General features: G+C 56.0%; 2 protein-coding genes and 1 non-coding gene across 7 annotated transcripts in view; all 3 read right to left on the reverse strand.

Moving 5' to 3' along the window:
* Positions 1 to 748: 748 nt before the first annotated feature.
* RPS17 (ribosomal protein S17) lies at positions 749 to 3,929 on the reverse strand. The gene is made up of 5 exons (XM_068409750.1): positions 3,848 to 3,929; positions 3,475 to 3,626; positions 2,637 to 2,742; positions 1,361 to 1,426; positions 749 to 875 (listed from the first exon to the last, which is right to left on the reverse strand). Exons 1-5 carry the CDS (start codon positions 3,848 to 3,850, stop codon positions 795 to 797), a joined length of 408 nt encoding a protein of 135 aa, XP_068265851.1. The 5' UTR covers positions 3,851 to 3,929; the 3' UTR covers positions 749 to 794.
* On the reverse strand, positions 3,263 to 3,394 carry LOC137669075 (small nucleolar RNA SNORA71). Its single transcript, XR_011049040.1, has one exon. It is a non-coding gene; the product is annotated as a small nucleolar RNA SNORA71 (small nucleolar RNA).
* Positions 3,930 to 7,110: 3,181 nt separating the features above from the next.
* CPEB1 (cytoplasmic polyadenylation element binding protein 1) overlaps positions 7,111 to 26,132 on the reverse strand; it is a 39,840-nt gene continuing 20,818 nt past the window's right edge. For 2 of the 5 annotated variants that reach the window (XM_068410383.1, XM_068410386.1), the window contains 9 exons: positions 14,895 to 15,121; positions 13,077 to 13,326; positions 12,679 to 12,792; positions 12,473 to 12,577; positions 11,355 to 11,491; positions 9,983 to 10,181; positions 8,176 to 8,270; positions 7,869 to 7,949; positions 7,111 to 7,221 (listed from right to left, as the gene is read on the reverse strand). In XM_068410383.1, the coding sequence (XP_068266484.1) occupies positions 7,111 to 7,221; positions 7,869 to 7,949; positions 8,176 to 8,270; positions 9,983 to 10,181; positions 11,355 to 11,491; positions 12,473 to 12,577; positions 12,679 to 12,792; positions 13,077 to 13,326; positions 14,895 to 15,121 (1,319 nt within the window). Of the gene's footprint in view, positions 7,222 to 7,868; positions 7,950 to 8,175; positions 8,271 to 9,982; positions 10,182 to 11,354; positions 11,492 to 12,472; positions 12,578 to 12,678; positions 12,793 to 13,076; positions 13,327 to 14,894; positions 15,122 to 23,370; positions 23,388 to 26,132 lie in introns of all 5 variants that reach the window. The other 3 variants (XM_068410384.1, XM_068410382.1, XM_068410385.1) reach the window with 3 other exon arrangements.

Consider the following 26,132-nt stretch of genomic DNA (forward strand, 5'->3'; position numbering starts at 1 on the left):
CCTGGCTACGTTTCCTGTAAACATTTTCTTTAAATAACTCTTTAATCCAAATTCCACAGCAAACTTACTTAAATACAGATATTTCTCCCCAAACCCACAAATCCTTCGTCTTTTTGTTTGCACCGGGGGATTCAAGATGTGGTGGCCAACAGTTTTCTTGGGAGGGACGCGTGGAGGGAGGGAGAAGTCGCCCCAGGGCACAGCCGTGCCCACTGCTCACCGGTGGGACCCAGCGCCGTGCTGGAGCCCGTCACGCGAGGCAGGGAGGGAAAGCTCTGAGAGCGAGGAGCTCCGGCAAGCTCTGAGGAGCCACCACGGTTGTCCTCTCCTGGCTGCGCACCGCAGGAGAGCCAGTAAAGTAACAGCTTTGCACCTCACCCCCCAAACAGCCAGGAGAGAACCCAAAAAGATCATAGCATTGTTCTGGTTGGAAAGGACCTTTAAGATCATCAAGTCCAACTGTTAACCCAGCACTGCCAAGCCCACCACTAACCCATGTCCCTCAGCACCACATCTACACGGCTTTTAAATCCCTCCAGGGATGGTGACTCCACCACTGCCCTGGGCAGCCTGTGCCAGTGCTTGACAACCCTTTCAGGGAAGAAATTCTTCCTGATCTCCAACCTAAGAAAGCATTGAGTCCTCCTCACCCTCAGACACCTGTATTTGGGACGTGGCACCCCGAGGAACCAGCCCTCCCTCCTTATCCCTGAGGACCACAGGCTTCCAAAGACCAGGCAGGCTGAGGTGGTTTCCCCACGTTTATTTGGAAAAAGTCACATACAGCGACGGACTCAGAGCGCTCCTCGGGGCGTTTTGAAGTTCATCCCCACCGTGGGTTGCGTCACCTGGAGGTTGGACAGGCTGCCAAAGTCCTGGAAAACAGCACGGGATGGGGATCGGTCACACCGCCCTGCCCGACCCCACCGAGGCAGATTCCTCCCGCGAAGAGCAGGAAGGTGCTGTGGTAGCACGAAGGGCAGATTGGCATCTCCAGAAAGAAGAGATGACCACCCTGCTCTGGAGATCAGCTCACTGGTGAGAGGAATCTGGACTTTTTATGGGCGAACCCATGTTCACCTTCACCCAGCGAGAGCTGACGAGGAGACCCTTGGGTCAGCACCCTAGGGTGCTGCGGGAAGAAAGGAGGGCAAGGAGCACACCCACCCTGCTAGCGGGGTCCTGGGCAAAGCCACCGTCCCTCTCCTCTCCCAAGAATGGTTCTTAACCCATCCCAGGGTGGAGGGACCCCCCGCCACGTGCCCAGTGTTGAAGCCTTCAGCAGCGGGGGCGCTGCTGGGGACATGCCACCAGCCTGGCAGGGCTACCTGGGGCAAGGGGGACAGTTGGGGCCACTCACCAGGAGCTTCAGCATTTCCTTGGTGTCTGGGTCCACTTCGATGATCTCCTGGTCGAGGGCAGAGACCTGGGGATGGAGGAGAGACAGACCCAGTTTGACGAGGCCCCGCAGCCACGTCCTTGCTGCCGCCTGGGTGTCCCCACCCGCCCACTCTGGTCCTGTCCCACCGCAAACAAGATCTCGCTGCCTGTTGTGGGGAAGGGCTCCGGCAACAGAACGAGCCAGGAGAACCCCAACGGAGTCCAACTCTCCTGCCATGACACCGCCAGAGGCCACCTGGCAGCAGAGAGGCCCCGCACAGGGAGAAGAGCCTCTTTTATGGCAAGTCTTTGGCAACCCAAAGCCTAACCAGCTCCACACCAGTGGTGCCAAGACGAGACAGGGTCAGGTCCACAACTGCCCCGGTCCCGGTGATGACCACCGACACGTGCACTCATCCTGTGACACGAGTCCCCAAGGCTGGAGCCCAACCACCACGCTGCCAGAGAGCAATGCCAAGTGACTCTGTGGACTGTCCCACCCCCAGGACCTGAGGTCTCCTCTCTTTAATCCCAGAGAAACCTCCTCCAACCTTCTCCAGACCTTAAACCTCCATCTCCACACGCTTCCTTCCCCAAGAGGCTATGTCACACTGGTATTTTTGTAAGAAACCACAACAACACGGGTCCAGCTAACGCCGCACCGACAGCTACACCACGGACACTCCTCCCCTGCTCGGGGTCCCTCCAGGGGTGACCTCTCCCACCAGCACCACCTCATCTCCCTCGTGGAGAACCGCGTCCCCTCACCCTGCACTGCGATAATGAGGTGAAGCAGCAAAGACACTCCTGAGGCACATCTCGAAGCGGAGGAGAGCACCAGCCCATGTGACATCCTACCATCACACCTCTTCTTCCCACATCACCGCTACAATAACCTTCCACGTAACCAGACCCTGGCACGGACGATTTGGGGGAGCGGAGGTAACAGAACCGAGCGGTTTCGCACAGCACAGAAACCAGCAGCTCCACCAGAAGCTGATCACAAAGATCTGGAAGATGGGCGAGACGCGCCGTGGCTGAAGGCTACAGGGTTTGGGAGGGATGGGATCGAACCCAAACACGGGCAACGCTTTTGGAGCTCCTCTCCCTTGGTGACAGGGTCACACGTGAGACCTCAAACCCTCCTCAGCTCCTCCTAGGTGAGGTTTTGTCTTAAAGAAATTTGAGGCCGCTAATGCAGAAGACACCTCTAGGTAGGACAGACAGCGGGCACTGGAGCACAGGCAGAGCCTCACCTCGGGGACGTAGTTGTCCCTCCTCTCCCTCTCCTCCTCCTGCAGTTTGATGGAGATGCCTCGGACAGGTCCCCTCTGAATACGCTTCATCAGGTGGGTGACATACCTGTGGCGGGGGGGGACACACAGGATCATCCAGGGCTTCTCCACGCATCTCCCTTCTCCCACCTTCACGCGCTCAAAATCGCACCAGCCTGAAGAGATGGAGCCCCCACCACTGACCCCGGCAATGTCCCACCACCGACCCCAGTGTCATCCCACCGCTGGCGTCATCCCACCACCAACCCTGGCAATGTCCCACTGCCGGTGTCATCCCACCACCGACCCCGGCGATGTCCCACTACCGACTCTGGTGTCATCCCACCATCGACCCCGGCAATGTCCCACTACTGACCCCGGTGTCATCCCACCACTGACCCCAGTGTCGTCCCACCACTGACGCCACTGTCATCCCACCACCGACCCCGGTGCCATCCCACCATCGACCCCGGGTGTCATCCCACTACCGACGCTGGTGTCATCTCACCACCAACCCCGGCGATGTCCCACCACCGACGCCGGTGTCATCCCACCACTGACCCCGGTGTCATCCCACCACCTCCGAGCCGCCTCAGGGGGCAGAGCAATGTCCGACAGCCACAGGGTTTGGGAGGGAGGGCACAGACCCCCCCAAACACGGGAAAGCTTTCGCCCTTCCTCTCCCTGCACTATCGATGACCGGGCCACGGGCGAGGCCGCGATCACTTTCGAATGCAGGTTGCTCCAGGGACCCCCACCCGCGGCCGGACCCCACGCCCCGACCCGCGGGGCCCTCCCCCCTCCCCACCCCGCGCCTCACCCCGCGATCTTGTTGCGCAGCTTCTTGCTGGGGATGATGGCGATCTCCTCGCACACCCGCTTGTTGGTGTGGAAGTCGTTCCCCAGGCGCGTGTAGTACTTCTCGATGATCACCCGCGCCGCCTTCTTCACCGTCTTCGTTCGGACGCGTCCCTGGGCGGGTGGGGAGCGGGGGGGGAGACACCGGTCAGGCCCCGCCGCACCCCGGGCCCGCCTCCCCCCAGCCCCGCTCGCCGCTTCCCCGGCCCCAGCCCCGCCCCGGCCCCTCGCCCCGCTCCTCCCCGCTCCCCGGAGCCGCTCAGCGCCCCGGGTGGAGCAATCCCGGTGGCGGATGGCGGCGGATGGCGGCGGGCGCTGTCCCGGTCGCGACTCACCATGTCGGCGGCTGCCGCGGAAAGAGAGCAAAGGATGCCGGGAGGCGCCCGGGGCCGCCGGGAGCCCGCGCTGCCCCACAGCGCCACCCTGCGGCGCGGAGGGCGCCTGCAGCGGCGGGCGGGGCTCGGCTCCCAGCGCTCCCCCGGGTCCCAGCGCCCGCCGCCCGCGCGTCCCCCCCTGCGGGAGTGGGGGGGGAAGCCCCCGGGGCCACATCCAGCGCTGGCCCCGGTGTGCGGGGGCCTCAGCACCGCTCTGCTCCCCTGGGCCGGGCTGGAGCAGCCACAGAGGCAGTTTTGGTGGAAGCAGGTGCCCTGGGTGACAGCAACTGGTCGCCCAGGAGGCTGTGCTGGAGGAGGACACGGAGCACCCCCAAACTCACCCCACCCCTGAGAGGGGGTCTGAGCCCCTGGGAGCATCCCCCAGCCCCACGAGATAAGGGTGGGCACCCCAGGGTGGTTGTGGAGTTACTCACTGCAGGAGGGGTACAAGGAAGGATCCTAAACCCCCCTCCAAGGGCATGGGACACCTAAAGGTGCTGCCCCACTGCACCCCAAGTCCTGCAGACAGCACCCCTGGAGCCCCTATTCCCCATCAAACACCCCCACAGGGTGTCACCCCTCCACTGACAAGGCTGGGAATGCATAGAGGGGGTGGGACATCCCAATTAACCTCATTAATCACAGAATGTTCGGGATTGAAAGGGGCCTCAAAAGATCATCTAGTCCAATCCCCTGTCGGAGCAGGATTGCCTAGACCATATCACACAGGAACGCGTCCAGGCGGGTTTTGAATGTCTCCAGAGAAGGAGACTCCACAACCTCTCTGGGCAGCCTGTGCCAGTGTTCGGTCACCCTCACCCTAAAGAAGTTTTTCCTCATATTTATGTGGAACCTCCTGCGTTCCAGCTTGCACCCATTGCCCCTTGTCCTGTCAAGGGATGTCACTGAGAAGAGCCTGGCTCCATCCTCGTGACACTTGCCCTTTACATGTTTAAAAACATTAATGAGGTCACCCCTCAGTCTCCTCTTCTCTAAGCTAAAGAGACCCAGCTCCCTCAGCCTCTCCTCATAAGGGAGATGTTCCACCCCCTTAATCATCTTCGTGGCTCTGCGCTGGACTCTCTCTAGCAGTTCCCTGTCCTTCTTGAACTGAGGGGCCCAGAACTGGACACAATATTCCAGATGCGGCCTCACCAGGGCAGAGTAAAGGGGGAGGAGAACCTCTCTCAACCTGCTGACCACACCCCTTCTAATACACCCCAGGATGCCACTGGCCTTCTTGGCCACAAGGGCACACTGCTGGCTCATGGTCATCCTGCTGTCCACTAGGACCCCCAGGTCCCTTTCCCCTATGCTGGTCTCCAACAGCTCTGTCCCCAACTTGTACTGGTACATGGGGTTGTTCTTGCCCAGATGCAGGACTCTACACTTGCCCTTGTTATAGTTCATTAAATTTCTCCCCACCCAACTCTCCAGCCTGTCCAGGTCCCTCTGAATGGCTGCACAGCCTTCCAGTGTATCAGCCACTCCTCCCAGTTTGGTGTCATCAGCGAACTTGCTGACCTACTCTAAGTAGGGGAGCTCCAACTTCTACCCCAGGCACCCACTGAAGGACCCTTTGGTAACTGGTATCTCCCAACACAGCTGGGTCCCCTACAGCATCCATCCATCCATCCCCCACCACACCCCACTTCTCCCACCTGTTTCAACATCAAGAGCTGAGGTTGAGAGACACCACTGAGTTGTAGCATCTCCCACGAGGCGCACAAGGAAGGAGCACAAGAGGGTTGGTTTTTTTTTTTGCTGCAACGTGTTTATTATGTGCCAAAAACTACACCACAGCTTACTCCACGCGTCTGTAGGAGAGTGCAGTCTTGCCTGCATATACTACAATGAGGTAGAGACTTCACACACAGCTTCACGAAAACCCCACAAAGAGCAGCTGGGAGATGCAACATCGCAACATCAGCTCAGCAGGGGGGAAAAAAAACAGAACAAAACAATAGAGGGAGAAATTATGACACTGGTTCTTTGGCACACAGCTTCCAATAGAGGGGAAAGTAAAAAAATTAATAATAATAATAATAATAATTAAAGTTCTCACATCCCAGCAGCAGCATTTCAGTCGACTGCACCCTTAACTCTGTACGTTTTGTAAAGGAAAGGAAAAAAGTTACTTGTCCCCTCTAAGAGAAAAGGGCTCCTACGAACCTTCATCCGTCCACCGAAACGCAGCCCTTTTGTAGCTAGTTACAAAAGAAAAGGTAAGTCCTGTGACTTCGTGTGATTAAAAACCTCTATCAACACCCCCCCGCCCCTTTAAGTGCAACTTAAAAAAGTGCAACAAACTGTTTAAAACTATATACAGCAGCTCAGAGAGCATTTATCCGGTCCAGTTTCAAATCCAAAAAAGAAAACAAAAAAAAAAAGCCCGTCCTGTTCTGGTTGCAAACCCCTGGATTTACAACTCTTCCCACCAGCAGCCCCCAGACACAAAATTGCAATAATGTTAAAAGCTGCCAGGAAAAGAAAAAAAAAAAGAATCAAAACCAAAAAATCTCTCGTTTCAAACGACTTAAAAACTGTTTTTTTTTAAGAGTGTAAAAAGGAACTGGTAAAAACCCTCGAGCGTAAAATATGAAATATGATTTGGTTTAAATGAAGAGCAAAAAAGTCTCCTTTTTTTGTTGTTGTACAGTAAAAAACGCCAGCTGAACATTCGAGTTTTACGCCGTTCAGATGGGGGGGGTTAAATGAATGGAAAAAGGCACTGTATGGCAACGGCAAAAAACAATGGAGCCGATGAGACCTGCGTTCTGACCACCGGTATTGCGAGGAATGTAAAAAAGCGCCTTTCAGAAATAAAAAACCGAGGTGAAGGCATCTGCGTCAACACCTTCTCGACACGTGGCCCTTGGTTTTTGTTTTGTTATTTGTTTTTTTTTTTGCTTCTCATCAGCAAACTAGGAACCAAAGTCTGGGAACTGCAGAATCACTTTGAGGGGGTGCTCCCTCCCCTCAAAAAAAACAACCTCCCTCCCGCCCCCCCAAAACAAAACCCGACAAAATTCACTGTGCATTAGTGCAGAAACAAAAAGACCAGCAAGTGCAAACGTGAATGTAAGATTTTTTTTGTTGCTGTTTTTGTTGTTTTTTTTGTTTTTCTTCCCCGTTAGTCCTCAGGAAGCGCTTTCTCCCCGCTTGGCAGGTTAACAAAAAGGATTTTCTTCCTGCGCTCGTGGCTTTACCTCGGGGCGGCCCCTTTAGCTGGAATCTTTGTTCTTCTGGTTGCGCATCAGCGGGCGGTGGTGACGCAGGACTTCCACCGAGTGTTGCCAGTGCCAGCAGGAGCGACAGAAGTACTTGAAGCAGATCTGTGGGGCGAGCAGAGGCTGTGGGGCAGGGGTTTGGGGCAAGGCAAAAGGGACAGCAGGGAAGCGGCGTCCCCGTCCCTCCCTCCCCGGTCCTACAAGCTTGGAAGGGGAGGGAGGGAACTGCAGCAACGCCGGCGGAGGGCGGGTTGTGCTGAGCTTCCAGCCTGACCCCTTCTAAAAATAAAGCTTTGAAAAACCAGGATTGGGGTTTTTTTGAGCATGCTGCAGCTCATCCAGACACCACGGGAAGCCACTGGATCCTGGCTGAACTCCTTTGCCCCACAACGAGTGGAGGTCAGCCAGTCCCCTACATTCTGGGCAGCCCCAGGAGCGACTGTAAGGTGACAGCACCCCAACTTCCAGCTTGTCACAGCTCCCAGAGCAGCAGCCTCCCCGCCACAGCAGGCCCCGGTGCCCTGGCTCCCTGGCTCGAGGCAGCATGGAAAGCCGCCTTTGCCCCCTGGTGAGCACTGGAGCTGCCCTGCCTCCAAAAAGAAGGGCCCACCTGGGGCTCCTGGGTGAACATTTCATGCTCCCCGCTCTGCAAGGGACGAGAGGCCCCCCCAGAACGCTGCTGTGAGCAGCACAGCCTGCTCCTCCTCGAGGAAACCCCCCCCAAGTCCGCAGCTGGGAGGAGGAAGCCCTACCTGGTCTCTGCAGAAGAAGGGGCCGGGCTGGGCACTGCAGACTTGGCACATGGAGTCCTCCAGGTACGGGTCGATCTGAACCTGTGTGAGAACCAGGCAGTCGGCACGGAGCGGTGCCAGGGGTGAGTGCCCGCTCCCTGCGGCGCCAACCAACCACCCCGGGCACCCCAAACCCATCAGCGTCACCCCTCACAGCTGGCAGAGCAGACCACCCCCCTCTGCTTCTGCAGGGAGACGGGTCACGGTGCTCCCAGCAGCACCACCCACAAACCCAACTCCCCCGGGGCGCCCCATCGGCTCCACTCACCTTTTTAGTGAACTTGGTAGTTTTGATTTCCACGAACGCAGCGGTCACAGCCTTCAGATAACTGCGCTGGTTGTTAAAGGTGACACGGCCAGACCCTGCAACGAACCAGCCCGCGAGCGTCAGACTGACCAGGCACCTACGGCAGGGACCGGGCGAGGCCAAGAGGGAGCCGCCACCAGCAACACCTCTTCGCCTGGCACAGTTCAGCCGCTGGCAGGGAAGCAGCTTTGCAAGGGAGATGGTACCCAAGGCCTCACGGCTCTGCCTGCCTCCCTCCCCAGGCAGCCCCAAAAGCACCGCAGGCAGCTGGGAGCGCAAAGGCTTTTCCACAGACACCTCCAGGCTGGCGAAGACGTGAGCTCACAGGGCAGCAGCGCTCCCAGGAGCGGGCAGGCAGAGGGAGGCTGCCAGGGCACTGCTGAGGGCAGCGCAGCAGCGGGCTCCGTGCCTGCACCTGGAATAAGCTGGTGCCGAGACAGCTCAGCAGCTTTTATTTTAAGCCTCCCACTCAGCCCGGAGCCTTGCAGCATTTTGCAGCTTCATTGCCAGTCAGCAGCGTCCCTGCACCACTCGTTTCCAGCCAAGTTTTGTTAAGCTCCAGGAAAACGTATCTGTGCTCACCTACAAGTTTTTCTTGGCTAAGGGGAGCTTTGGCCATGACAAGACCATCCTGCACGCTGGCAGAGAGCTAAAGCTCAGCTCAGCCACAGCACAAAGCGTTACGCCAAACCCATCTACTCCTCTCCTGTAGCATCACCCAGGACACAGGCTGGAGGGCCTGGATCTGGTCTGGGGGGTGTGTACAGGGACTGCAGCTGCGCTCACGGGGATCCTTCCTCTTCTAAGAGGCTCAAATTCCATCTCCTAATGGGACCCCCAAAAGCTGTCTGGGCAATGGCTTTCTCTGCCGACCCAGATGAGCTGCCTTGGAGACCACCCGCTCCTAAGTTTGGTCAGACAACCTTCTGCCAAGCCAGGGGCAGCATCTCAGGACAGGAGATGCTTCAATCAACACTAAACAAAATCAGGGTAGGGTTTAGTTACCAAATCAAGTCCACATCACTGTAACTCTAAGATAACTTCCAGGGTGGACGTGTCAGTCTGCTGTTGGGAGTTGGAGATCTCACCTACTCGATGGGAGCGACCTGGGCTCTGCATGAAGCCACAGGAGGTTTTAAGGTCCTGCTCTAGGACTTCACAGCACCTCAGCGAACAGCTTGGTGGACAAGACCTCATCCACAGCCGTACAGGAACTAAGAACTTGCTCAAAGTCTCATACTTCCATTCCCAGCCCCTCGGGACTGGGACAGCAGGGCATGGGGACAGGGCTGCTCTCTGGGTTAGGACCAGGGCTGCAGAGGTCACGGCTCGGGGCAGCAGCTCTCCTCGTGAGTGGAGGCAGCCCCCGAGCACCAGACTTGCTGCCTGCAGCAGTTTGTGGTTTCAGCCCCATCAGAGGAGGGGAGGGATGTCCAAGAGTCACACTCATCTCCAGTTTGCCCTGACAGGTACGACCTACAGCCATCCCTGCTCTGGGGACAGAAAAGCAGCTAAAGCCACATCTAATGACCATGAACAGCACTGAACAAGGGCAGAACATCCTTCAGCAACACCCAAAGAGATACTAAAAACCTCCAGCTGCTCTGGAATGACCTAGAACCTTCCAGTCTCCGGGCACATTGGCTCTGCCAGCCCTCCCCAAGGTGCCCTGGGCAGCATTCCCCATTGGGGGACCAAGCAAGGGGCACTCCTGCAGCCTCCTCCGAGCACGTGGTAGGCGACTGATCCTGGTGGGATCCCCACTTACCGATGGGATACTTGTGCTTGTCCGTGTCGATGCCAGCATGTACCACCCCCCCAAACAGGTCACACATGATGGCTGCCAGGGCCTCGGCGTTCAGCATCCCGTGCAGAGCCCCCACGAACACCGTCTTGCCGAGATCGAGCCGCTGCAACGGGCTGCGCATGAAGTTGCTGTCTGCCAGCACCCACGGGATCACCTGCACCTGAAACCACACGCGAGCAGGTCGGTCAGCCAAGGGCCTGCAAAGCCACAGGCTGTGCCGCTCCACGGTGCCCTCAACTGACAGCAGAAGCCATCCCAGACCCTCAGACTTCACCCTCAACTTGCAAATACCCCTTTGTTATCACTGCTCAGGGTCCACATCCAGGGCACTACAGATCTGGAGCTCCAGCTTGCTCCAGACACCTCAGGAGAGCCCACAAGCCCCTTCAACAGCACAAAACCAACTGTCACACCACTCTGCTTCCAGCCAAACTGGAATCCAAGCCACTGGTCCCCTCGGGGCTGGCAGCCAGGAAACAATCCACACAAGTGGATTTTACCTACTGCCTACACCTGTGTTTACAGCCCAGTCAGACGCCTCCCTGCGCAGAGATCAATGAAACAACCCACCCACTGCCAATTTCGGCAGGAGCTTCCATCTGCTGGACAGCTGAGAGAGGGCTCCGGAGAGGAGAAACTTCTGCCAGACCGAAATCACCAAGCATGAAAGTGCTGCCAATAGCCAGACACCAGGAGAGCTGTCTGGAGTGCAATTAGTTCGTGTCTGTCTCGAGAAGAGCCGAATCTCAATTCTTTAACTCCACAAATTCACGCGGTTGTACCTGATCTATAGCTCAGCTCCTTTACTGGGAGGCCAACCTGAGCCCCACCATCCCCAGAGCACAGACCAGCCAGCCAAGGCTGTGCTGGGGAGCAGCTGCAGTTAGAGGGGAGCACGAAAGCCATTCATCCTGCGAGCAGACGAGGCCTAATAAAGCACCAAAGGGATCACAGTCTGTCTCCTCAAGCAAAGGTGTGCTGAACAAAGCATGGAACGCTAAAATCCCCGTTCCTGTGCTCCCTCCCACGTAACTGAAGCTTTGTGAAGTCAGTCTGCCACAGATCCAGCAGCTCCAGGTCACTAATTCCTGCCACAAGCTGTTGTGAAGGACACAAACACCGACCCTCCCCTCCCCTCCTGCACAAAGACATCAATTAAAGATGGCCAAGAGCCAGTCTGACTTCTGCTGCTCTCCTTCAGCCCCGCTTTCCCAGAGCGGAGCAAAACCATGCACCTCTTTGTCTCCAAGGATCTCATCAGCATGCCCTGCTGTCATCGTGGGTCTGCTCACCTCTGGGTGGTGGAGACACCTCGTCTCGTGGGTCTGCTCACCTCTTTGCAGCGCATCCTGCGGCTGGACATCTTGAAGTAGTATTCACTGAGCCCTTCAGAGCTCAGCAGGCCCTGGGAGCACGCCTGGAGCAGAGCCCGCACAGATTTTTCCGACTCAAACACCAGGTAGACATATCCTTTAGGGGTGAAGGGAAAAAAGCACTTGTTAGAACTGTGGCAGAGGAGAAACAAGATGATCCCAGTTTGCAGACACCCTCAAAAAAATCACTCTGATGCCACCCAAAGTATCTGCACTGCTGCTCCCTCGCTGTCCCCAACCCCTTCTAGGGGAGGGCAGTGATCTGCAGCACCTGACCCAGCAGACTCTATGTGTGAGATCCAGCCGCGACACACAGAGCCCAAACCCAGCACGGCATGAGAGAGCAGGTTGCCCATGTCCAGTGGCATTTATTTGGGCCACTGTCCCCCACACATGCAGCCACATCTAGACGTGACAAGTAGGCACCACCAGCCTGGCCACAGGCTGGTCTGCAGGGAAACAGACGTTGCTTCACCTTTAGGATGTCCTGGCCCAGAAAGAGAAGTTCAGGGCTTTAAAATCACTCCTATGACAGCAGCACTCTGCACCTCATGCTGCCCCAGGGACTGAACGAGGCCACGAGGCAACCCCTGAACCTACAAACCGCTCACTCTGTACCCTGGAACTCATCACTGCTCACACAACACATCAGCCCAGCCCCTTCAGACAGGATTACACCCCAAGGGCTGCTCCGCTCCCCACTCCCCACAGCCTGCCAGCTTGCTGCGGACCCACGTTTGGATCCACCGAGGGTGCGTGTGCTTTGGGTGCTCGCGCTGACAGTGAGGACTAGCAGCTATCACCCAGAGCAAGCCAGCCCCATGGGGGCTCCAGAAGCACCGAAGAAGGTTTCCCCCTGCCCCACGCTCCTGCCCAGCCCTGCTAGGGACAGTGGGGGACGCCAGGTTAGAGGTGACAGCGCTCTGCAACCCTGGTGCTGACCCAAGTGGGAGCGGGACGTTGACCCTAGGGTGCTGTGTCCCATCCAGTCACCAGCATGCAGCCGTTACCATCCCAGCACCCGTGCTGTAACAGAGCATGGGGGGGAAAAAAAGTAACCCTACCGTGTCGCTATTACCTTTAGGCATATTACCTTTGGGAGGGCAGCGTGGGTGTTTGCCGTCCTTACCAGGCCACTCCACACTCAGCGAGCCAAACACACGGAAGGTGTTGATGAGTCCAGCTACAGACAAGGGGAGAAGTCAGCGTTTCCCCCCAAAAAAACTCCTGCACCCTCCCAATGTCAAAACTTACGGGCTCAGTGGAGGGCCAGGGGCTGCTCACCTTCCGTGATGTCCCACGGGACTCCTCCCAGGAACACTTTGCAGGAGTAAACGGGGTTCTTGTAGTTTCGGGGAGGCAGCTGCCCGCTCCAGGTGTGGGTTGCTTCATTCACAGCTGGGATGAGTACAAGCAACACTCAGCACAGGATCATTTACTTCCCATCCTCCACAGGTCTCCAAGCAAATCCCCATATTGCAAAATGACAGCAGCAGCAGGCAGCTGCCCATACATCCTGCCTGGTTTTCTGTCAGCAGGCAGACCCGCAGCCAGGCTTGTGCACGCAGAAAGGGCTGATCTGCTGCAAACACCCATCCAGCCACGTTATCTGCACAGAGGCCACCACCTACGTGCCCTCCCAGAAGCCCAGGACCATCACCAAGATCCACCATCCAACTTACCTGCTGCTTGCCTGTGAAGCCTGGCTTCTCTTTCGATACTAAAGGGGTCTTCTGGAGAGTCCGGGAGATCCCAGGAAGGCCACGCAGATGCTCCAGGCCATCTTTTCGATGCACTGGCTGGGGGGGAAGTGACTGCAGCCAGGGCAGCTTGATCTTGATCCAGCCGGGATCCCACTCCCATCTTTAGGGGGTCTCTTGACACCCCACTGAGGTGCAGGAAGGGCAGAGGGGGGGAGATGCGAAGGCTTGACTGCAAGAGAAAGTCCACATTAAAATCTAGCTTCCAAGTAGGAGCATGTAATATTGGAGGTCATGCATCACCCTGGGGCCCTACCCTCACCCACAGCAGGAGGAGAAGGGACTCTCAGTGATCTCCTGTTCTCCTGAGACCCTCTGAGGTCTGGCAGATGCAGGAAAGCAGCCACCTCACCTGCCCCAGCAGCCTGATGGGACCCCAGTTTCCCTGGGAAAGGCCAGCCCCTGCAGCCATTCCCCACTGCCGAGTGGGGATCAGGAGCAGTAGGCACCTTGCAGCCCACAAAGCCAACAGCTCCCCCATGCCTGCCACTCGCAGGGAGCACCAACCAGCCCATGTCCTGCTTCAGGCCCCACCTGCAGCAGGCAGGGCTTGCCAGCAGCACCCACGAGCTCTCCAGGCAGCTCTCGCCCTCCGCAGACCAGCTCCCCAGCCTGCCTGCCCAGGGTGTGGGCTCAGCTGGCTGCAGACCCGCCTGCTCACAGGTTTAACGTGCCTCTCCCGGAGCAGGAGGAGTAAAAGCACGGATTAATGAACCAGCAGGGATGCGAGACACCGCGCAGCTCAGTGCCAGCCGCTCTGCGGACCCAGCCGTGCGCTGCTGCAGCACGGCTGCCCACGCCGAGGCTGCGCTGGGGCAGACCCGACCTTCATGAACAAGGCCAGCACAAAGCCCTGCCACCGCCTGCCATCAGCGGAGCCCGGGGTGCTGCAGCTGCTCATGGCACCCGTGCTCAAGATCCTGATTCTCCAGGGTGGATCATAGGAGAATCAACTCTCTGTCAAGCCAACTGTGTCCTTCACACCCACCCCAACGTGGAGTCAAGCCCACAGCCACACCAGAGCCAGGAGCAGCTCAGCCTTGGCTTTAGCCTCAGGTGCTGAGGAAGAGCCACGCGGCAGCGCCCGCAGAGCTGGCTGGAGCCGTGCTGCCCCGCTGGCACCCAGAGCCGCCGCTCCTGCTGCGATGCAGACCCAGCGGCACAGACTGGGTCAGCGAGACAGACGCTCGCCGGCTTCCAAATTTAGCTACGCTTTAGGGAACGGGAGCAGGCTAGACCCAGTTTGCTCTAGAAGAAACAGCCCTGAGAGGGGGAGTGCAGTCAGCAAACGGGAAGGGCAATGAAAGGCAGGGGCAGGAGCTCCTGAGAAGGCCAGGCTGGAGCCTGGAAGCAGCTGTGCTCACTGACCACCTCTCTGTTGGGGTCAGGGCACACACACTCTCCTGCCACACACCAGCTCAAGCACTCAGACCCCTCTGGGAGCTGCTTTAACCCATTAGGGCTGCAAGCACAGAGGCAAAAGGTCCAAGTATTATTTAGAAGGAAAAAAAAATAAGGATGCTGCTAGTCTGTGCTGGAGGACTGCATGAACGGCCCTTCTTCCAAACCCTGGGCTGCAGGAGAACCTGTGTCAGTGTGGGCCTGACAGCTCCCTCCAGCACTCCCTTCCCTCCCTGAGCAGTCAAGGCTGCACCTTGCAGCCTCCCCAGCTCTCCCGTGCTCCCCAGAACCACAGCAAGACACCAGGAACCACAGAGTGGGTGCAAGACCCAAACTTACAATCAAGTCTGAGAGGTGGTCGGAGCCAGAGCTGAACCCACTGGTGTCTGAGTCCGAGGGGCTGCTGGAACGGGAGTCCAGGATGGAGTGGGAGTCCAGGCGGGAGTTCCTCAGCGCCAGCGTGGGAAACTTTTCTGACAGGTCCGGACCAATGGGGTCTAGAGGCAGGAAACCCAGCGGGGGCTTCCCCAGGACGTTCCTGAGAGGGTTACTCGGCATGCTGAGAACTGCAACAGAGAAAGAGCCCGTCAGTGCTGCAGCATGACGCACCTCTTTCCCTCCCAGCTCTCGTGGCAGAGGCCCAGGAGGGTACTGGGCTCCCATGAACAGCTCGTCCAGGAGGTGGCACATCAGGCAGGCACAAACCCTCTGCACAGCTCCGGAGAGGCTGCACACTCCTTGCCATCAGTTGTAGCACTGTACCACACAGCAGCAGCCTGGTGTGGCCAACAAAAACAGGGGTGGGTTCCTCTCCCGAGGCTGAGATCACCCAGTAGATCCCACTTCATCTGGGAGCATCGGAGACCCCACACCCTGGTCACAGACCTCATACAGGTGCTCCAGACAGACCCCTCCGCCCAGTCTGTGCCATTACTCTGGCATTTCACGCTGGAGCAAGCTGGGACCCAGCGGGGCAGCTGCCCACGCAGGTTTAGTGGCGAGGGGGCACAGCCTGGGCCCACAGCCAGCGTTTGCTGCACACAGCGATGGCCAGGCCGAGAGCAGAGCCTGGCCCCTCAGCAAGTACCTGCGGGCTCGGAGGTGGGACGCAGCACACGTCAGCCCCGACAGGAGCTGGCTACGGGCGGCCAGCAGTGTGCCAGCCTGGCCTGCTGACAACGGAGACGCTTCAGAGCCAGCAGCGAGCGCCGTCCCCGGTACACATCCACAGCCAGCCTGTCTGGTCAGGCCTTGCCCGAGAGCCGACAGACGGGTACGCGCCAGGCCGCTTCCCTCGCACGGCGGCGGGTTTTCCACCCACCGAGGAGAATCGAGGCAAGCAAATTCCTCCCTACAAACAGAGCTGCCATCATCCCCCCTGAACAGAGCACCAGGCCACCGAGGGGTCACAAAAGCCCTGTCCTGCTCCATGGGCCAGCAGTGCGGGGCCAGTGGCCACCCAGAAGGAGAGGGAACGCAGGGCAGGCTCAGCCACAGGAGATCCCACAGGGGCATGACACCAGCCAGCTCTATTCAAGAGGAGCAAGTCCCAGCAAGCTGAATGCGTCCCCAAACCAAATGAAGAAGAGCAAAGCATTCAGAAATGGTTTTAATTATTCAGAGGCTGCAAAACAAGGCAGCTTGCCCTGAAGCTTTCAGTTTTCAGCAAAGCAAGTCTGGGATCCAGTTGATATCCTCCAGTCCCACCTGATCTCAGCCAGCTTGGACCACGAGGGTTTTAACTCCGATTTTCAGTACCTCTGGTGCAGAAGAGGATTAACAATCCAAAACGCTGCCCAAAGGGGGTGAGTAAAACACACCATCGTGCTTGAGCGCACTACGGCCTGACACCAGCACCAGCTCCGTGCCAGAGAAAGATGCCAAGCGTGCCCAAAGCAAGATGCTGGGATGTACCTGTCCCGAGCCGTGTTACCCAGCAGCATACCTGCCAGGAGCTGGCATCTCAGCCTCACCCTACAGCGAGAAACCTCACAACACCAACAGAAACCCCACAGAGGTACAGGCAGGTCCTTCACTTGAAGGATCTACCTCATCCCGAGGCAAAGCAGTTCTGCCGGAGCCCTCGGTGACAGGAGCCCCTGTGAGTTTCCCCGACAGAGAAGTGCAGACTCATTTTGGCTGCAGCACAGGACTACGAGCTCACCTCTGCACGCACTTGGAAAGGGACCTCCTGCCCTCTGAATCTCTGCTTGGCTCTCCCCGACAGCTTCTACCCAACCCCGAGCCACAGGAAAAAAAAAACCACCTCGCTGGCCCAGCGGTACTTACCCTGGGCAGAGCTCGAGGAGCAGCAGCCGCCCCGCTAAGCTGCCGCAGACAGAGGCAGGGAGGAGGGCTGCTCCCTCCTGGGCACGGCACAGAGCAGGGCAGAGCATCTCCCAGCCCCGGCGAGCCGCGCTACGCTGGTTCGCCGACTTCTCCGAAGCCACGTGATGTGTTTAAAAATACAGGCAGTGCATTGTTGGAGGGAGAGAGCTGAATTTGTTAAACAGGCTCAAAAATCTGATTAGTCACTAAACAGTACAAGAGTCAAAGCAAAGCAGCTGATCCCACGGCCCAAGCCTCACCGCCAACAAATGCTCCAGCACTGAGGCCCTCCTCCTCCTCAGCCATCGGGGGTTTGTGACACCGGGCAGCCAGCAGCCCTGTGCACCAGGGATCCAGAGCTGCGTTTGGGATGCATCAGCAAGGGTTTGGGGGCTCATCGGGAGCCCCCAAAGGGGTTCCAGGGTCCGACTGCTCTGCCCCACTTGTTTCACCCCCATCTCTGCCACAGCTGCTGCTTACACATTTGCTGCCAGCACTGCTTAGCTGTCACCAGAGCTAGAAAACCAGTAAAGCCAGTATGAGTGCATTCAGGTAGCAGGATTACTGGCCTTTAAAGGGACCTACTGTCTGGGCATCGGAGTTTCAGCAGCTAGCACCAAACAAAATCCTGCTGGCTACAACTGACCCCCTCCTAACCTCCTGTCCTGGAAGTGCTGACATCCTGCTGTCAATGCAGATGGGTTTTATCCACTCCAGAAGCTTTGACAGGTCTGCACCGGCAGCGCTCGGTTACCAGCTCCGCAGGCTACACCGAGCTTTGGGGGAGACCCCACATCATCCCAGTGGGGCCAGCTTGGCCTTGCTCGGCACCTACATCCACCCACAGGAACTTCAGGAGGCAAAGCCAGGAGCCAGGCTCAGTGTTTCCTCCTTCACACTTGCCTTAGCCATCAGGTTGTGTCCCCTGAAGCCAACTTTTGCAGACCAGATCTTATTTCTCACCCCTCCAACCCAAAGGCAGCCTGCTCCAACCCACTGAACCCCCTTCCTGGGTGATGGGGCACAATACCCTGATAAAAAGGCTGCCCACCTAACACAAAAGCCCTCAAGTCATTGGGGCCACTCAGTAAAACCACAGTTCTTCCAGGGAAATTGGCCTTGTGTCCCCTCCCAAGCTTGCAGAAGAGGAAAAAACCCATCTTCCATGCACACACAAGATGCACCAGCAATTTCTGGCGTCAGGATCCCGACGTGAAGCAGCAAACATCAGGTAACTACTCAGACCAAGGAAAAACACACCCTAAGTGCACACAACTAAGTATTTTTCACATTTTAACTGAAGGGTCAAGGCGATTCCCACTGAGCCGCTCACATGTGGTGGCCCTGGTGTCCAGAGCACAGCAGTTTGCCGAGAGCTTCTGGAACTTTTCATGCCTCCGCTCAGAGCTGCAAGAGAGGCACGTGCCAACGCTCCTTTGCAGGGGACAGCAAAAAAAAAGAAAAAGAGGCAGCTTTTAATAGAAACTCAGCTCTGACTTTTGACTCGCTGCTGCAGCTCTAATGACTGGATTTGGAGCCAGCGTGCTCCATCTTCGAGCACGTCAGCCAAACGCTGGCAGATTTAAGAGCTCGGTCTCGATACCAGCGTGGCGCTCTGCCAGCTCGCGGGTGCTCAGGTCGCTCTCTGGAGAACGAACGTTTCTATGAGCCGCTCCTCCTCCTTAGTCGAGCTTTCCCTAGTAAATGCTACCAGGACAATGCTGCTGCAAATGCAGGAATTCAGCGGATGTATCACCCTGGAGCCCCTACAGACACCGAGGGGAGCACGCACGAGCATCCTGGACCCACCGCACCCAAGCCAGACCCTTCACAGAAGTACACAGCTACACCAAGTAGCTGTTCTACAGCATGGCTTGTTTCAACTCTTCAGGCCAGCTCTGTCCCATAGACACCGAATCATCTTTTAAATCTGCTTACCAACCACTGAGTACCACATTTAACGTGAATTTACCCCATCACAAGCAGATCACTCCATCAGCACAAGCTGAAATTCACAGCATGCACCTTGGGGAAGGCACCCCGACAGCAACATGCCCAACCCAACCAGCCACGGAACAGCTTTTACTCTTCCATGTGCCAGTCAGACTTGCAATTTAAGATTTTTCAGCACCCGCTCACGACCTTGAAGCATACAACTTTCCTCCTTGCATACTATTATTTTACAGCCATTTAAGAATTAGACCTTCCTGGCAGCTTTAACCAAGCCCATTTTATAAGAGCTGGATGGAAAGATGAGCCCTGAGGAGCCAGGCTCACCAATGCTGGCAGCTCAGGGAAGGGCTCTGGGTAAATAAACCACCTTACCACTACGCTGATGACAAACGACGCTTTAATGCCTTGAGTAAGACCTTAAGATAAGAGCACGACACACGGAGCATCCAATAAATTTGTTCCTAACAGCTAGAGTTGACAAAAAGCTCTGCCACCACTAACCTGTCCTCTGAACAAGTACTTCTGCTTCAGCTTGGGCCTGCAGGAGACCACCCAGAACAAGCACCGATGCTCTTCGCTCCTCGGTGCGTCGGTTTTAGTCAAGGTATCTGGAAACTGAGTCTTGTCCAGAGCAAAAAAACCTCTCACCTTACAGCTGTCCAGGTCCTTCTGCTCAAGATTTTCCCCCACTAAGAATGTTAGTGGAAGAAAACAGCATTTACCATGAGGCGACACACGTGCTGAGCCTCCTCACAAGCCTGCAGGCACACGTAACCACGTACACACGCACAACAAACTCCTGTTAAGCAGAACAACACGTCGGGCCCCAGATTCTTACCAGCGACGTCTGGCACCCGCATGCTTAATGCACAGGCAGCTCCACACCGCATTAGATGAGCACGTGCACCCACTTTTTGAAGTCATGCTCTGAAGGTGTATTTCAGCCTTTGAAAGCTCATCACAGGGCTGGAGAAAAGCTATTTAGAAGGGACCAGGACTTGCATGAGCAGGTCTACGATGCCAAGCCCTTCAGGCCCGTCAGGCCCTAACCTGACGAACCCGAACCCTGACCCTCCTGGTGACTAGTCCTAGCCCTAACTATAGCAACGGCCCTAACCGTCACCCGGAGGGCCCTAGGCCCTAATCGGGACAACCCGAACCCTGACCCTACTTGTGACTAGGCCTAGCCTTAAAGCTAGCAACGGCACTAACGGTCACCTGGAGTGCCCTAGGCCCTAACCGTGATGAACCCGAACCGTGACCCTACTGGTGACTAGCCCTAGCCCTAGCAACGGCCCTAACTGTCACACAAAGTGCCCTAGGCCCTAGGTCACTTCTGCTGCCTGGCACCACCAGCCAGGTTAGATATTTCAATCTCTTGAGAGGAGATACCAGAAGTTTGTCTGCTGGGAGATTACTCAGCACAGGAGGGATGGCAGACTGTCAAGACTTGCCCTCCCTCCACCAACTACTACTTAAGCTGAAAGTTCACCCTTCTGCCCTCATCTTCTTGCAGAGGCAGGAGCAAAGAGATCAATGTTGAGGTGTTGGAGCGAGTCCACAGGAGAGCGACCAAGCTGGTGAAGGCTCTGGAGGGTCTGACCTACAAGGAACGGCTGAGGGAACTGGGGGTGTTTAGCCTGGAGAAGAGGAGGCTCAGAGGTGACCTTATTGCAGTCTACAACTACCTGAAGGGAGGTTGTAGTGAAGTGGGAGTCTGCCTCTTCTCCCAGGCAACTAGCGACAGGACAAGAGGACACAGCCTCAAGCTTCGCCAGGGGAGGTTCAGGTTGGACATTAGGAAGCATTTCTTCTCAGCAAGGGTCATTAGCCATTGGAAGGGGCTGCCCAGGGAGGTGGTGGAGTCACCATCTCTGGATGTGTCTAAGAAAAGCCTGGACATGGCATTTAGTGCCATGGTCTAGTTGACATGGTGGTGTCAGGGCAATGGTTGGACTCGATGATCCCAGAGGGCTCTTCCAACCTGGTTGATTCTGTGATTCTGTAATAGGGAAGCTCTTACCAAGAGAAGCAGGGCAGAAGAGATGGGTTTCAGTGTCACCACACTTCTGCTTCCACTCAGGGACACCTGCCATGCCCAGAGGCTGCAGAGCCGTACACACATTTGGGGCAGGGTGGCGGAGGAGGGAAGCAGCGTGACCCAGGCCCTGGAGACTGAACACAGTGCAGTTTCTTTTGTCATTTGTCAAATAAGCTTGTAAAGAAAAAAAAAAAAGAGAGGCTGATGTCCTGAACAATAGCCTGCTGCAGTTCCAGAAAAACAGCTCGTCTGCAGTTTTTACCGCCCAGCCAGACTCTGCCCCGGTGGGGTGGGAGCAGGCTGAATGTTTTAGTCAGCCAAAAAGCAGCACCTCCTCCAGACACTAAGCAACTCCATGACAAGAGAAACATTTGCATGTCTGAAAGGCAAAGGAGCACCTTAACCACCTCCTCCAGCTACACTTAACATCTCTGTAGTTACAGCAGTGACACAGGCAGACAGGCTGCCACAGTCAATTTTCCCCCTCCATCACACACGAGCACCAAGCTGCTTAAAACACGACCCGCTCACCGCAGGGGAAGGGGGGATCAATACTCCAGACTAATCTTAAGTGAAGTTTTAGCACTTCAGGCCTGCAGCCACGGGACCTCACGCTGCCTGCGAGAAGCCAGCACACCTGCAGCCCCAGCGTGGGGACACCAGCTGAACCCAAGCCCAGCAGAAGCTGGGATGAGTTGTGGGGCTGCAGCACACTATGGGAACAGGTTTTGCTTTGTGCAGGGAAGGCAGATGTTGGATTCTCTCCTCTAGTCACACCTTAACAAGAAGCTACAGGGAAGCCAGGCCCTTACAGGTGCCCAAAGAAACAGGGAAAAGCTGCAGCAAGAGAAGCAGCACAAAAATTTCTTCCTCTTAAGTAGAGCAGCCCTGGGACAGGGCCCAGGGAGGTGGAGGGATCTCCATCCTTAGGCGCTCAGTGGTCATCTAAGCAGCACTCTGGGTACCTCCAGAGGTCTTGTCCAGCTCAAATCCTCCTGGTTTGAAGAATCTCCCATCACTCCAATGGCAAAAAGTCACTGCTGTTTGAGACAAGTCACCTGAAGACAGAGACACACACACACTCCAGAGCTGTACATCACAACAGGAGTCTCGATCATCTTGAAACAACTGCCAGTGTTTAAGAAAAGCAGCTCCCAGAACTGCAGATGTGATCAAACCAGCAGGAGCCACCACCTAAATAGGAACTACAGCACCCTTTCTGTTTCTGAACTACAAAAGAGGAACCTCTGCCCTGACGGACTCTTCATTTGGGGCAAAGAACTGAGGATATTCAGGCAGCTATTTCTGGTTTCCTAAGAAGGGGGCAGGGGAATAAAAAAAGGCAGCACGATCCCACAGCTGAACCACAGAATTAGAGTCAGGACACCTGAGGTCTATTCTTGGTTCTGGCACTGACATGGTAAGTCACTTCCCCGGCATGCCCTGAAAAATGGAAACAGCAGCAGAACTAGGAACACGGAGAAGCTTATTGCATTAATGTTTGAAAGCACAGGTCCTCCTCCTGCTCTGAGGGAGGGGGACCTGGCTGACAACGAGCCTCGCTGCTTCTCGAGGCAGGGAATTTACTACCACTTTCTGAGAAGGGAAAACAGATGCCCAAGGTAAATATAAAATCAGCAAGGACAGCTAAAACGCTCTTCAGGACTCGAAATGCGCAGGTAATTGTGTTCACTAAGCAGACTGCCACAACTGTGTTTGTCTTTAAAAAGATCAGAACATTGAAATACAGCAGGGTTTAACATGTATCAGTCCCAGAGAGATTTAAAAGCCAACACATTCAGGTCAAATTCTGCACAACAAGCTTCAGCTTTGCAAGCCTCAAGAACAAACACTTCTATATTTAAGTACCAAACTCCTCTCAATTAGCTGCTGCAACATCCAGGGTGCAAAAAACTGTGTTACTTTACGTGCTAACGAGGATGAGGCTGAGTCATTCCCACCTCGCAGTCTGTGGGGTGTCGAATCCATCGGGATACCACCCTGAGGAGAAGGGATGTTCTTTAGGGGGGGGTGTTGGCCATACCCCCTTGGGCAAGGCAGCAGGCTGCAGTAAGGGAAAAACAACTAAAAAAAAGCACAAGCTTTAGGCCCAAATGCAATCTTATCTGAAAAATGGCACACAAGCCTCACTAAGGCATTCAGCTGGCGTAAAGCTACAGATTTCACCACTAGATTGGCACACCCAGTACCACCAGTGATGCCTGTGGGTTCCCAGTTACCTTCCAGATGTCTGCACGCCTCGGGTACAGAATGAGGTTTGCTTCCCCTTCCCCTCTGCGCCCCTGGAGAGAAAACAAGCCAGAGGGGCAAGGAGGGAAGCTGGGCATTTCTCCACGGCCATCTCACAGGGATGGCAGCTGCTGCTGTGTCAGAGCAGCCTCTGAGCTGGCAGCAGCACAGACATCACCTGTGATTCAGCTGTTTTGCCAGCGCCTAAGGGACAAAGCACCAGGCGGGCGAGCCCAGAGCCACCAGAGCGAGCCACGGTGCTGAGACAGAAGATGCGGCACTGGCTGGGGACGCCCCGCTCAGTGCCCCTGCCCTTGGCCCACACCCCCTGGGAGGCCGCTAATTCAGCCCCCCAGGGGCACAGGGCAGCTGCTGTGTGGTGGCAGCTCAAGGACCACAGCAGCTTTTGGAAGTAGATTGTTCCAGAGTCAGCTCAGTGGAGGTGCCCATTAGATGAGTGGGAACACTGAGGCAGCCTGTGAATTAGTTTCTCCAGCCCCCTTGGGCTATGCTACTTCTGCCACCCTCCAGCAGCTTTCCTATCCTGCTCTGAGCAGGAGGTTGGACTAGATAACTTCAAGAGGTCCCTTCCAACTTGAATTACCCTACCACCCCAAAAGACAGCCTGTAAAGAGCACCGCAGAGGTCCTCTTACAGCAATCCCACATGCAGTCACTGCACAAGGAGTCAGAGGGATTTCAGCTGCACAAGCAGGCCAAACACTCTGCGGGCTCGCTGGCCTTGCCCCTAGTGTCACCACAGTGACAGGTCACCCCGCAGCACCACACTACACAGCCTGGCTATCAGAGCAGAAAGCCGTGCCCAAGCACAACGCAGCAGCAGGGACAAACTCAAGTCTAAGGCAGGAGCAGATGCTGAACTCCAGGCCTGTCCCACCACAGCTGGGGAAAGGGAGCAGTGGGCATCACTCCTACCTTCTGCTACAGGCAGCTCCAGCGCGCTGGGAGAGCAGCTCCAACAGCCATGCGGAAACCCAGGCAGTTCCCCCACCCAGCTCCAAGTGGAAGCACGCAGACCTGCACACGCTGCGGAGTTTGTGATGAAGGCACCAAGCCAAGAACGCATTCAGGGCCTCTTCCAGAGAGCTACCATATCACCACAGATGCAGATGTGGCAGACAAAGCCTTTCATGTCTGCTCTGCCCAGCCAGCAAGCATCCCATCCGCTGCTTAGACATCTAGTAGTGCATGGGTTGGAGGAAAACCTCCCCACCCCATCTCTCACTTGACTGGCACAGTTTTGGGGACGAATCCTACCCCAGGCCAGAGCTTGCACACACCTAAACCACCCTGCCGCTACCTCCAGTATCAACTGCAACAGGAAAGGAGGACTAAGCTACTAATTGCCTGGGGCAGATCAGAGCCAAAGAGCAGCTCCGATGCTCTCCTCAGAGGGGAACATGCTTGTCAAGGCTCACTTCAGGAGCTAGCTGAGACAGGTGCTCCAGCCTACAACTTCACAGAATCAACCAGGTTGGAAGAGCCCTCTGGGATCATCGAGTCCAACTATTGCCCTGACAACACCATGGCAACTAGACCAGGGCACTAAGTGCCATGTCCAGTCTTTTCTTAAACCCCTCCAGAGATGGGGACTCCACCACCTCCCTGGGCAGCCCCTTCCAATGGCTAATGACCCTTGCTGAGAAGAAATGCTTCCTAATGTCCAACCTGAACCTCCCCTGGCGAAGCTTGAGGCTGTGTCCTCTTGTCCTATCGCTGGTTGCCCAGGAGAATCAAAAAGCTTGATTTGAATCAAAAAGCTTGACTTGACTTGAATCAAACAGCTTCCAGACAAGCTCCACGAGCCTGCTGTATTCATACACACCAGCACCGCCAGGCAGTGGAGCACCAGTGAGCGTGTCTACGAAAGGTGGAGATCCACCAGTGCTGGAGCATTTTTGTCATCACACCTCCAAGAGCTTTGAGCAGGATCAAATGCTTAAGAAGTCTGTGCCTTCCTTGCACCCCCACTCGTCCACCACGGTTACCTCCAGAGAGCACGCAGGCAGCAGCAACAGCCCCTCAGGGTTGCTCCAGAGGCCACAATAAAACATCCTTCCCTGACAGAAGTCAAGGGGAGGGGTTTGGGGAGCACGTGCTGCTCCTGCAAGCCATCTCCAGCACAAGACTGGAGGCTGCCCTGACCCACTTCAGTGCTAGCTGGATGCAAGCAGAGATGCTGGTGAGGTTCCTGTTCCAGTTACTCATCTATTTGCATCTTCTATTTTACAGCATCAGCACAAATAAAAATATATCTGTTTAGGAGAAGCTGCTCAAATGGAAGCTTTAAGAGGGGGATTAAAAGCAACTTCCATTAGAAACCAATTGCAAACTCAGAGTTTTGATACTTGTTTTACTTACTTGATACATATTTTATTCTGTTAAGGATCAAATACTGCTGCCCCACGAGCAGTCTGCAGCTATTAAGTGCTCCTTGCTTTCTACTCCACAGCACAGCTGGCTCTGGCCACCAGTTGAGAAATCAGCCCTTACTGAAACACGCTCAAGAAACAAGCGCCCATTAAGCATCCCCACCAAGTGCATCCTCAGAAAAGCCCTACAGAAGCTAAGGTGGCACGGGGCAAGCTTTTAGTAAGGCCATCTCAGGTACTCCTGAAGTACAACCACCATGCAGGAGACTGTGTGAGTCAAGCCAGCTCCCAGCTTTTGCCCCTTACAGCGTTGTTGTAATTAACCTCCACAGACAGCCCCACCACCACCATGTTCGTGCCTCCACAACGAGGCCCTGAGCAGTGTGCAGGCTGCTCCAGGAGGACCAGGGCTTAACACACAGCTGTTGGGAAAGCCTGTCTTCATTTCAAAGCAACAAAGAACACTGGGAACGTGAGGATTCAGGATCCTCACCACCACCAAGTCTTTGGTTACCCATTGCCTGAATCAGGTGCAGCTCTCAGGTCAGCAAGAGGTGGTCTCACCTCCTTGCTCCAGCACAGCCATACCATCAGCAGAATGAGCCTCTGAAAC

The sequence above is a fragment of the Nyctibius grandis genome, chromosome 11, assembly GCF_013368605.1.
Source record: "Nyctibius grandis isolate bNycGra1 chromosome 11, bNycGra1.pri, whole genome shotgun sequence".
Classification (NCBI taxonomy): domain Eukaryota; kingdom Metazoa; phylum Chordata; class Aves; order Nyctibiiformes; family Nyctibiidae; genus Nyctibius; species Nyctibius grandis.

What these genes read in the sequence shown, in the direction of transcription:
- RPS17 (XM_068409750.1), bottom strand. An exon ending in CTGCGCAACAAGATCGCGGG is followed by an intron (nt 2,743 to 3,474) that starts GTGAGGCGCGGG and finishes CCCCCGCCACAG; the next exon opens with GTATGTCACCCACCTGATGA. An exon ending in AGGAAATGCTGAAGCTCCTG is followed by an intron (nt 876 to 1,360) that starts GTGAGTGGCCCC and finishes GCTGTTTTCCAG; the next exon opens with GACTTTGGCAGCCTGTCCAA.